This window comes from Rana temporaria, chromosome 13, assembly GCF_905171775.1.
Source record: "Rana temporaria chromosome 13, aRanTem1.1, whole genome shotgun sequence".
NCBI classification, from domain to species: domain Eukaryota; kingdom Metazoa; phylum Chordata; class Amphibia; order Anura; family Ranidae; genus Rana; species Rana temporaria.
In genome coordinates, this window is record NC_053501.1 from 42,815,588 (window position 1) to 42,828,084 (window position 12,497).

Genomic DNA, 12,497 nt, shown 5'->3' on the forward strand with positions numbered 1-12,497 from the left:
GGCGGTGCGTGGGCGGCGTGATTGACAATGGATCTACATTAGGGGACGTTGTGTTTTTTTTTTTTTTTAATCAAGGACTTGTCAATACCTTTTCTAGTATTTTTACAACGTAGGAAAAAAGAACCAACTCACATATGATAGCATGTAGTTGCCATCATCCCATAGTACTACAAATATATCGAAAATACCTCATGAAGTGGGATTGTATAGGCAACGAATAAAATTTTCAAAAATATATATGAAAAAATAACAATTTATTACAAAAATAGTTACAACATGTACAAAAATATCTCGAGCATTATAGGAATATACATAGTACAAAAACAAGACATGGATGATGCAGATACTGTCCGGCATACGGTACCATCACCATAAGGGAGGTAAAGTTGTAGCTGAAAGGCCGACGCGTTTCGAATGCTACGCATCCTTCATCAAGGCATAAAACAAGTATTGCATCTAGAGTAGAGCAAAAAATATTTTAAATACATTCACATTAAATCATTGTATTCTCTCCATTGAAGTGCAAAAGCACATACACATCCTCTTCCTCGAGTAGGGAAAAGGCATAATTCACAATGAAGAGGACTCACCTATTGCTTAAAAAGCTCCACGCCCAGGAGTGTGGGGCAGAAGGCCCCCGGGTGTTCAGGGACGCCGATGTCTCCTATGGCAGGTTGCACCATTTAAAACAAATCCCCATTTGAATGTCACTCATAGAGTGGATAGAACCAATTGGTTCAATTTGGGTGGTGTTTTTGCAGTCCTATATAAAGGAGATATATCAAAGACTTGTGTCAAAAATAATAACCCAGCATTTGAGCCTCAAAAAACTGGTTGGGAATTGTATTCCAAACCGTTTATGGAAAACTCACCACCAGTAGTTTGAAGTCTTTGTATCCAAAGAAGGGGAGAGCCGGGTGCAGGTAAATCCTGAAAAGATTTGGGTTGCCCAGACAGATTCCCCTTGGAGAGGAAAGACAGCTCCTTGTTCTCCTACATATGGAGAGGGAATGACACCACCCAACCCTCTTGGCCCTCCTTAAGTACTTACCTTAACTGTATTCAGGTGCTGTAGTCCTCCCCCTCATCACCCATCAATTGAAACATGTTATTCCTGAGAAGCCATGTGTGGCTCCTTATTGTTTTCAAGCAAACCGCCGCTGTTACAAGGCGCATTGTAGCGCCGTCATTCAGTGTATACCGATCCGCGTCATTTCCGGGACCGGAAGTATCGCCGCGGCCATTTTGGTAGTGGGATTCGAGTGCCAATCGATTCACCGTTGTGAATTGCCATTCGATTGCCACTCGAATGCCACCCCAATGGGATTAAGTTGTCACTCGACTCGCCATCGCGAATTGCCATTCAATTGCAATTCGATTGCCATACAATTCGCCCCCGTAGCCATTTTATTGGTTGGTTAAATCAGGGATATCTGAAAACCTCTCAGCCGGATCCGGAAGTTCCCCGGCGGCCATTTTACAAAAGGGCATAGACCTGAATTGGACGTTTGATTGTATGTCTTGTTAGAGAGTAGCAACTTGATTGAAAAGGGTGCAACTATAAGGGGTGATAGTAGGAGGATAAAAACGTTCAAAAGATGACCTTGATCACAGTTTGAAACAGTCATCATAAGGGCAAAATCGAGCCCAAGTTTGTGTGTGTTATGGTAGGCACTATTCTCCTGTAGTTCTTGAATGAACCACTGGGAGACCTTTGGGAGAAAAAAGCCACAGCTGCCTTCTATATCTACCCAAGGGGCATATCCCCCTTTTCGGTAAATTTGATGACATTTGGGTACAAAGCCCAAAGTCTCCCCTGGCAGCTGATGAGTCAAACAAATTGAGGAAAAATGGAAAACAACCTGCATAATAGCCATAGAGACACCGATGTCCACTCGACCGGGGTGGTTGGCCCGTGACCCACACCTCCGAGCTATAGAACCAAGAGAGCAAATTTAGGTTAAGTGCAAGAAAGAAAAACAAATATCAAAATCTCAATTATGACAAAGAATCCCTTCAAATCAGTCCGCATAAATACGGTGGAAGGGAAACATCGAGTCAAACAACATATCAATTATAATAAAGATAAGCGAAAAATAAAAAAAGAACAAAACAACCCTCCCTATTTCTAAGTGTCATATATGTGCTGGGCCCTAACCTGAAAATGTCTATTGCGTTCACAGTGAAGGGGAAAGGGGGAAAGATTTGGAAAATGTGGGCAAAGTCATCCAGGAAATCAAAATCGGGGACGACATTCTTCATCCCCGCTTGAGATCCTAATCTGTTTTGCCAGAAGAAAAACCCTCCAAAAAAGGCCTAAAACTCTCACTTTCGTTGAGGCCGGGAGGTGTAGTGGCCTTTAAATATCTAATCCAACGCATTTCGCGCTGCAGTAGAGTTTTGTTCCAATCACCCCCCCGTAGGGGAATGTGAATGCGGTCCAACACAGTGAAATTTAGGTTAGGCATATGATAGCCGTGATGCTTGGCTATATGTCGACTCAATGGGAGATAGAGATTGCAAATGCGCATAGAATGCATATGTTTCTCTATTCGCTTGTGTAGTTCCTGTTTGGTTTTACCCACATAGAAAGAACCACACTGACACTGCATGAGGTATACCACTCCCCGTGTTCTGCAATTTGCAAAATGTTTCAGGGAGAAGGTATCCCCATTTGGCAGTGTCAGTGTGGTTCTCCTCCCTATGACGGGACATTGAGCACACGTCCCGCAGGGGTAGGTGCCAAATGTTTTACAAGGATCCTTTTTGTTTATACCCTTGTACTCACTTTTGACCAAAAGTGTACCCAAGGAGGGTGCTTTCTTAAAAGTTATTTGTGGCTGGTTTGTGATTAGATTCTTTAAAATAGGGTCTTCTGTCAGGATAGGCCAGAACTTGGAGATCGTCTTTCGGATTTTTTGATGTTCATTGGAGAAATTTATGATAACCCTAGTGTTGGATTCTTCCTTCTTACTGGTATTTTTGGGTTTAAAGATGAGAGATCGTCTATTTGTATCTCTCACTCTGTTGAAAGCCTTCTTTAGGCTGGTTTTTGTGTAGCCTCTTATCAAGAGGCGTTCAGTTAGCAGGTCGCTTTCCCTTTGAAAGTCAAAATCCGTGGAGCAGTTCCTCCTAAGCCGTAGGAACTGACTATATGGGATAGATTTCTTAAGTACTTCCGGATGAAAACTCTCCGCGTGAAGCAGAGTGTTTCCCGCCGTTTCCTTTCTGAATAAGGATGTGCCAAGTGCACCATCCAATTCTTTAAAGATACGTATGTCCAAAAAGCTGACCTCCTTGTCGTTGTATGACATGGTAAAAAAAAGATTGAAGCTGTTGATGTTCATCAGCCTCAACATCTCTTGAAGTTCATTCTCCAGACCGTCCCAAACAATAAAAATGTCGTCTATGTAGCGCTGCCAAACAAGAATGTTAGCAGCGCACATAGACGCACTTTCACCCAACAAAAATTCCCGCTCCCACTACCTCCAGGTACAGGTTTGCATATGAGGGTGCACAGCACGTCCCCATAGCAACACCCTGTACCTGGAGGTAGTGGGAGCCCTGGAAAAGAAAAGTGTTATGCTGGAGGATGAAATCCAGCATAGTCAAAATGAAATGATTAAACTTCCAATCTGTGGTTGGTCTTTGTTTGAGTACCCGCTTGATGGCTTCTAAGCCCAGTTGGTGCGGAATACTATTGTAGAGTGATTCTACATCTATAGTTACTAGGATAGCATCTGGAGGTATGGTTAAATCCTCCAACACCTGCAGAAGATGAATTGTATCCTTAGTATAGGATGGTAGGTCAAGTACATGGGGTCGGAGGTATTGGTCAATTACTTGACTAACACATTCCGAAATTGATCCATTGCCAGATATGATTGGACGTCCCGGCGGGTCTTGCAAGTTTTTGTGCACCTTTGGTAGAGAATACATAGTCGGTTGTCGTGGGTGCTGTGTTCTAATAAAGTCCCAGACATCTTTGATGATGCTGCCATTATTGTAAAAACTATCAACAAGCTCATAAAATTCTCCATTGAACCTGTCCACAGTTGCTGCTGTGATTTTCCTATAACATTGTTTATTGTTTAATATTTTTAGGCACATTTTCTCATAGTCTATATTGTTCATCAGAACTACATTACCGCCTTTATCTGATGCTTTAATGATCAGATTTGGGCTATTTTTTAGGGTTTTAAGTGCATGTTGCTGCTCAATGGTCAGATTTCTATGGTTTGTGTCCTTTTTTAAGGTTTCCAATTCTTTGGAAACTTGTTTCACAAATAAAGAAATTGCTGGATTCAAACTCAGGACAGGAAATTTGTTAGATTTCCTTTTGAATTTCCTGATTTTGAAAAAATTGCCTTCTTCGATTTCCTCATCCGCTTCCTCATTTAGATCTTCTTCCCATGCGTCACCAAGTGAGGCATTCTCCTGTAGGAGGAGATTTAAGTCTCTTAAGGCTCTGAAATCAGCCGCTTTGAGGTTTGGGGCCACTTCCTCTTCTTGTTTTTTATGTTTGTAGTAGAGACCTTTATAAAAGAGTCTCCGTGCAAATAGGTTGATATCCTTAATCGTCTCAAATGAATCAGTGTTATTAGTGGGGCAGAAGGAGAGTCCCAAACATAAAACTTCCTGCTCTACTGTTGTTAAAGTATGGGAGGATAGGTTTATGATATTATTATATTCTCCTCTGGCGGTATCTCCACCGCCAGATCCATGGTCATCTGTGTTTGAAAGAGTGGGGGCGTTGAGGACACCCCCTTCTTCTCCAAAAAATTATCTAGGGGGGTGCGTGAAGTCTTTGAAATTGCCCCCATATCTTTCCGGGAGAAAAGTTTACCTCTATTTGAGGGAGACCCCCTGGAGTTTCCACCCGAGGCTCTCCTTGTCAAGCTAGCTCCCCTTTCATTTTGTGAAAATGACACCTGGGAATCCGTGATGGGTTTTTTGCTAGTTTGTTGGACTTCTCCTTCTGTCCCATGTTTAGAGAAGGGGCCCTTTCTCTTGGCCGATGTCCGACTGGTATGTGAGGAAGCTGATGAGGAAGAATTCGAAGGTACATCAGACAGATAGTCATTTGATTGAACATTGGGTTTTTTGGAATTTTTGTTACTAAATTTTTTATTTTTATCTTTATTCCATTTGTATGCCCTTCCTTCACAGAAGGCATTCTTATCTCTCCAGTATTTCTTTTCTTTTTTAATAAGAATCTGTTTGCTGAAATTTTCTAAATGTTCTTTAAGTTTGTTTTCCTGTCCTGTATACTCTTCCATAGTTTTTAAAGGTGTAAGGCGCATGTATATTAATTCAATTTCTTTATCAAGGACCTGTAGTTGCAATCTGTATTCCTTTTGCAGCAATTGCATTAAATTTTTGGAACATTCGTTCAGGCTGCTCTCCCAATTAATTTTTAAATCTTTACTGATATTCTCAAGTATTGGAAAGATTTGTATTCTTAATCCAATTGGGTTTATGTGTTCATTTATGTATCTCTCCATAGATTGGATATGCCAATGTAAGGCTGATTTTTTCTCCAATAGTTTGGTGAGATTAAAGAAAAGGGAGAGCAAGTCTGAATCTAATTGTTCCTTTCCCTGGTAATTACGCTCAATTTGAGTCATAAGTTCCTCCCATTGTCCCCCTTGAAGATCCCCCATAGTGTGAACAGGCATAGACAACCCCAAAGGAAAGACCAAAACAAATATAATGAAAAAAACACTATGTTCAACCCCAAATTGGGGTTAACAACAAATCTCTTTAGATCCTGAATCCTTCTCCCCTGGAGGTGGTACCTCCTGAGGACATGGAAAGAGTTTGGAAGGATCAAAAAAAGAAACCTATATCAAAAAATTAGAGGGCCATGCCAACATATGTGAGCTGTGGTGAGGTAATTGGGTGTATTATCCACCCTATAATATAGGAAAAAAGAACCAACTCACATATGATAGCATGTAGTTGCCATCATCCCATAGTACTACAAATATATCGAAAATACCTCATGAAGTGGGATTGTATAGGCAACGAATAAAATTTTCAAAAATATATATGAAAAAATAACAATTTATTACAAAAATAGTTACAACATGTACAAAAATATCTCGAGCATTATAGGAATATACATAGTACAAAAACAAAACATGGATGATGCAGATACTGTCCGGCATACGGTACCATCACCATAAGGGAGGTAAAGTTGTAGCTGAAAGGCCGACGCGTTTCGAATGCTACGCATCCTTCATCAAGGCATAAAACAAGTATTGCATCTAGAGTAGAGCAAAAAATATTTTAAATACATTCACATTAAATCATTGTATTCTCTCCATTGAAGTGCAAAAGCACATACACATCCTCTTCCTCGAGTAGGGAAAAGGCATAATTCACAATGAAGAGGACTCACCTATTGCTTAAAAAGCTCCACGCCCAGGAGTGTGGGGCAGAAGGCCCCCGGGTGTTCAGGGACGCCGATGTCTCCTATGGCAGGTTGCACCATTTAAAACAAATCCCCATTTGAATGTCACTCATAGAGTGGATAGAACCAATTGGTTCAATTTGGGTGGTGTTTTTGCAGTCCTATATAAAGGAGATATATCAAAGACTTGTGTCAAAAATAATAACCCAGCATTTGAGCCTCAAAAAACTGGTTGGGAATTGTATTCCAAACCGTTTATGGAAAACTCACCACCAGTAGTTTGAAGTCTTTGTATCCAAAGAAGGGGAGAGCCGGGTGCAGGTAAATCCTGAAAAGATTTGGGTTGCCCAGACAGATTCCCCTTGGAGAGGAAAGACAGCTCCTTGTTCTCCTACATATGGAGAGGGAATGACACCACCCAACCCTCTTGGCCCTCCTTAAGTACTTACCTTAACTGTATTCAGGTGCTGTAGTCCTCCCCCTCATCACCCATCAATTGAAACATGTTATTCCTGAGAAGCCATGTGTGGCTCCTTATTGTTTTCAAGCAAACCGCCGCTGTTACAAGGCGCATTGTAGCGCCGTCATTCAGTGTATACCGATCCGCGTCATTTCCGGGACCGGAAGTATCGCCGCGGCCATTTTGGTAGTGGGATTCGAGTGCCAATCGATTCACCGTTGTGAATTGCCATTCGATTGCCACTCGAATGCCACCCCAATGGGATTAAGTTGTCACTCGACTCGCCATCGCGAATTGCCATTCAATTGCAATTCGATTGCCATACAATTCGCCCCCGTAGCCATTTTATTGGTTGGTTAAATCAGGGATATCTGAAAACCTCTCAGCCGGATCCGGAAGTTCCCCGGCGGCCATTTTACAAAAGGGCATAGACCTGAATTGGACGTTTGATTGTATGTCTTGTTAGAGAGTAGCAACTTGATTGAAAAGGGTGCAACTATAAGGGGTGATAGTAGGAGGATAAAAACGTTCAAAAGATGACCTTGATCACAGTTTGAAACAGTCATCATAAGGGCAAAATCGAGCCCAAGTTTGTGTGTGTTATGGTAGGCACTATTCTCCTGTAGTTCTTGAATGAACCACTGGGAGACCTTTGGGAGAAAAAAGCCACAGCTGCCTTCTATATCTACCCAAGGGGATATGACTATCCCCCTTTTCGGTAAATTTGATGACATTTGGGTACAAAGCCCAAAGTCTCCCCTGGCAGCTGATGAGTCAAACAAATTGAGGAAAAATGGAAAACAACCTGCATAATAGCCATAGAGACACCGATGTCCACTCGACCGGGGTGGTTGGCCCGTGACCCACACCTCCGAGCTATAGAACCAAGAGAGCAAATTTAGGTTAAGTGCAAGAAAGAAAAACAAATATCAAAATCTCAATTATGACAAAGAATCCCTTCAAATCAGTCCGCATAAATACGGTGGAAGGGAAACATCGAGTCAAACAACATATCAATTATAATAAAGATAAGCGAAAAATAAAAAAAGAACAAAACAACCCTCCCTATTTCTAAGTGTCATATATGTGCTGGGCCCTAACCTGAAAATGTCTATTGCGTTCACAGTGAAGGGGAAAGGGGGAAAGATTTGGAAAATGTGGGCAAAGTCATCCAGGAAATCAAAATCGGGGACGACATTCTTCATCCCCGCTTGAGATCCTAATCTGTTTTGCCAGAAGAAAAACCCTCCAAAAAAGGCCTAAAACTCTCACTTTCGTTGAGGCCGGGAGGTGTAGTGGCCTTTAAATATCTAATCCAACGCATTTCGCGCTGCAGTAGAGTTTTGTTCCAATCACCCCCCCGTAGGGGAATGTGAATGCGGTCCAACACAGTGAAATTTAGGTTAGGCATATGATAGCCGTGATGCTTGGCTATATGTCGACCCAATGGGAGATAGAGATTGCAAATGCGCATAGAATGCATATGTTTCTCTATTCGCTTGTGTAGTTCCTGTTTGGTTTTACCCACATAGAAAGAACCACACTGACACTGCATGAGGTATACCACTCCCCGTGTTCTGCAATTTGCAAAATGTTTCAGGGAGAAGGTATCCCCATTTGGCAGTGTCAGTGTGGTTCTCCTCCCTATGACGGGACATTGAGCACACGTCCCGCAGGGGTAGGTGCCAAATGTTTTACAAGGATCCTTTTTGTTTATACCCTTGTACTCACTTTTGACCAAAAGTGTACCCAAGGAGGGTGCTTTCTTAAAAGTTATTTGTGGCTGGTTTGTGATTAGATTCTTTAAAATAGGGTCTTCTGTCAGGATAGGCCAGAACTTGGAGATCGTCTTTCGGATTTTTTGATGTTCATTGGAGAAATTTATGATAACCCTAGTGTTGGATTCTTCCTTCTTAGGCCCCATACTCACGAGCAAACATGTCTGCTGAAACTGGCCCGCAGGCCAGTTTCAGCAGACATGTTTGGTCGTGTGTGGGCGCGAGCGGGCCGAATTCCAGCAAACATTTGCCCGCCGGGCCTTTTCCCAGCAGACAAATATTCCTGGACTTGTTTTAAAACAGTCCGCTGGAATTCAGCCCGCTCGGACATGTACGGTCGTCAGTACAGACCTACCGTACATGTCCAGGCGCCCGCCGTCCCTCGCATGCGTCGAATGACTTCGACGCATGCGTGGAAGCATTTTAAAGGCGGGCCGCCCACGTCGCCGCGTCATTGTCGCGGCGACACCGCGTCATCGACGCGGCGACACCGCGGACACGCCCCGCGTATTGTTTACGCGCGGACTTCTGTACGATGGTGTGTACAACCATCGTACAGAAGCCCTCTGGCAGACATGTATGGTGGAAACGGTCCGACGGACCGCTTTCACCATACATGTTTGTCCGTGTGTACCCGGCCTTACTGGTATTTTTGGGTTTAAAGATGAGAGATCGTCTATTTGTATCTCTCACTCTGTTGAAAGCCTTCTTTAGGCTGGTTTTTGTGTAGCCTCTTATCAAGAGGCGTTCAGTTAGCAGGTCGCTTTCCCTTTGAAAGTCAAAATCCGTGGAGCAGTTCCTCCTAAGCCGTAGGAACTGACTATATGGGATAGATTTCTTAAGTACTTCCGGATGAAAACTCTCCGCGTGAAGCAGAGTGTTTCCCGCCGTTTCCTTTCTGAATAAGGATGTGCCAAGTGCACCATCCAATTCTTTAAAGATACGTATGTCCAAAAAGCTGACCTCCTTGTCGTTGTATGACATGGTAAAAAAAAGATTGAAGCTGTTGATGTTCATCAGCCTCAACATCTCTTGAAGTTCATTCTCCAGACCGTCCCAAACAATAAAAATGTCGTCTATGTAGCGCTGCCAAACAAGAATGTTAGCAGCGCACATAGACGCACTTTCACCCAACAAAAATTCCCGCTCCCACTCCCCCAGGTACAGGTTTGCATATGAGGGTGCACAGCACGTCCCCATAGCAACACCCTGTACCTGGAGGTAGTGGGAGCCCTGGAAAAGAAAAGTGTTATGCTGGAGGATGAAATCCAGCATAGTCAAAATGAAATGATTAAACTTCCAATCTGTGGTTGGTCTTTGTTTGAGTACCCGCTTGATGGCTTCTAAGCCCAGTTGGTGCGGAATACTATTGTAGAGTGATTCTACATCTATAGTTACTAGGATAGCATCTGGAGGTATGGTTAAATCCTCCAACACCTGCAGAAGATGAATTGTATCCTTAGTATAGGATGGTAGGTCAAGTACATGGGGTCGGAGGTATTGGTCAATTACTTGACTAACACATTCCGAAATTGATCCATTGCCAGATATGATTGGACGTCCCGGCGGGTCTTGCAAGTTTTTGTGCACCTTTGGTAGAGAATACATAGTCGGTTGTCGTGGGTGCTGTGTTCTAATAAAGTCCCAGACATCTTTGATGATGCTGCCATTATTGTAAAAACTATCAACAAGCTCATAAAATTCTCCATTGAACCTGTCCACAGTTGCTGCTGTGATTTTCCTATAACATTGTTTATTGTTTAATATTTTTAGGCACATTTTCTCATAGTCTATATTGTTCATCAGAACTACATTACCGCCTTTATCTGATGCTTTAATGATCAGATTTGGGCTATTTTTTAGGGTTTTAAGTGCATGTTGCTGCTCAATGGTCAGATTTCTATGGTTTGTGTCCTTTTTTAAGGTTTCCAATTCTTTGGAAACTTGTTTCACAAATAAAGAAATTGCTGGATTCAAACTCAGGACAGGAAATTTGTTAGATTTCCTTTTGAATTTCCTGATTTTGAAAAAATTGCCTTCTTCGATTTCCTCATCCGCTTCCTCATTTAGATCTTCTTCCCATGCGTCACCAAGTGAGGCATTCTCCTGTAGGAGGAGATTTAAGTCTCTTAAGGCTCTGAAATCAGCCGCTTTGAGGTTTGGGGCCACTTCCTCTTCTTGTTTTTTATGTTTGTAGTAGAGACCTTTATAAAAGAGTCTCCGTGCAAATAGGTTGATATCCTTAATCGTCTCAAATGAATCAGTGTTATTAGTGGGGCAGAAGGAGAGTCCCAAACATAAAACTTCCTGCTCTACTGTTGTTAAAGTATGGGAGGATAGGTTTATGATATTATTATATTCTCCTCTGGCGGTATCTCCACCGCCAGATCCATGGTCATCTGTGTTTGAAAGAGTGGGGGCGTTGAGGACACCCCCTTCTTCTCCAAAAAATTATCTAGGGGGGTGCGTGAAGTCTTTGAAATTGCCCCCATATCTTTCCGGGAGAAAAGTTTACCTCTATTTGAGGGAGACCCCCTGGAGTTTCCACCCGAGGCTCTCCTTGTCAAGCTAGCTCCCCTTTCATTTTGTGAAAATGACACCTGGGAATCCGTGATGGGTTTTTTGCTAGTTTGTTGGACTTCTCCTTCTGTCCCATGTTTAGAGAAGGGGCCCTTTCTCTTGGCCGATGTCCGACTGGTATGTGAGGAAGCTGATGAGGAAGAATTCGAAGGTACATCAGACAGATAGTCATTTGATTGAACATTGGGTTTTTTGGAATTTTTGTTACTAAATTTTTTATTTTTATCTTTATTCCATTTGTATGCCCTTCCTTCACAGAAGGCATTCTTATCTCTCCAGTATTTCTTTTCTTTTTTAATAAGAATCTGTTTGCTGAAATTTTCTAAATGTTCTTTAAGTTTGTTTTCCTGTCCTGTATACTCTTCCATAGTTTTTAAAGGTGTAAGGCGCATGTATATTAATTCAATTTCTTTATCAGATACAGATTGCAACTACAGGTCCTTGATAAAGAAATTGAATTAATATACATGCGCCTTACACCTTTAAAAACTATGGAAGAGTATACAGGACAGGAAAACAAACTTAAAGAACATTTAGAAAATTTCAGCAAACAGATTCTTATTAAAAAAGAAAAGAAATACTGGAGAGATAAGAATGCCTTCTGTGAAGGAAGGGCATACAAATGGAATAAAGATAAAAATAAAAAATTTAGTAACAAAAATTCCAAAAAACCCAATGTTCAATCAAATGACTATCTGTCTGATGTACCTTCGAATTCTTCCTCATCAGCTTCCTCACATACCAGTCGGACATCGGCCAAGAGAAAGGGCCCCTTCTCTAAACATGGGACAGAAGGAGAAGTCCAACAAACTAGCAAAAAACCCATCACGGATTCCCAGGTGTCATTTTCACAAAATGAAAGGGGAGCTAGCTTGACAAGGAGAGCCTCGGGTGGAAACTCCAGGGGGTCTCCCTCAAATAGAGGTAAACTTTTCTCCCGGAAAGATATGGGGGCAATTTCAAAGACTTCACGCACCCCCCTAGATAATTTTTTGGAGAAGAAGGGGGTGTCCTCAACGCCCCCACTCTTTCAAACACAGATGACCATGGATCTGGCGGTGGAGATACCGCCAGAGGAGAATATAATAATATCATAAACCTATCCTCCCATACTTTAACAACAGTAGAGCAGGAAGTTTTATGTTTGGGACTCTCCTTCTGCCCCACTAATAACACTGATTCATTTGAGACGATTAAGGATATCAACCTATTTGCACGGAGACTCTTTTATAAAGGTCTCTACTACAAACATAAAAAACAAGAA

The 12,497-nt window shown here is 42.1% G+C and overlaps 1 protein-coding gene across 1 annotated transcript; it reads right to left on the reverse strand.

Annotated features, from left to right (window-relative positions):
- Positions 1 to 6,235: 6,235 nt before the first annotated feature.
- LOC120920313 lies at positions 6,236 to 11,636 on the reverse strand. Its single transcript, XM_040332320.1, has 2 exons — positions 9,293 to 11,636; positions 6,236 to 8,787 (listed from the first exon to the last, which is right to left on the reverse strand). The coding sequence occupies exons 1-2, from the start codon at positions 10,454 to 10,456 to the stop codon at positions 8,095 to 8,097; spliced, it is 1,857 nt and encodes a 618-aa protein (XP_040188254.1). The 5' UTR covers positions 10,457 to 11,636; the 3' UTR covers positions 6,236 to 8,094.
- Between the last annotated feature and the right edge of the window lie 861 nt (positions 11,637 to 12,497).

What these genes read in the sequence shown, in the direction of transcription:
- LOC120920313 (XM_040332320.1), bottom strand. Translation starts at nt 10,456, where the DNA reads ATGAACAATATAGACTATGAGAAAATGTGCCTAAAAATATTAAACAAT. An exon ending in AACCCAAAAATACCAGTAAG is followed by an intron (nt 8,788 to 9,292) that starts GCCGGGTACACA and finishes ATGGGGCCTAAG; the next exon opens with AAGGAAGAATCCAACACTAG.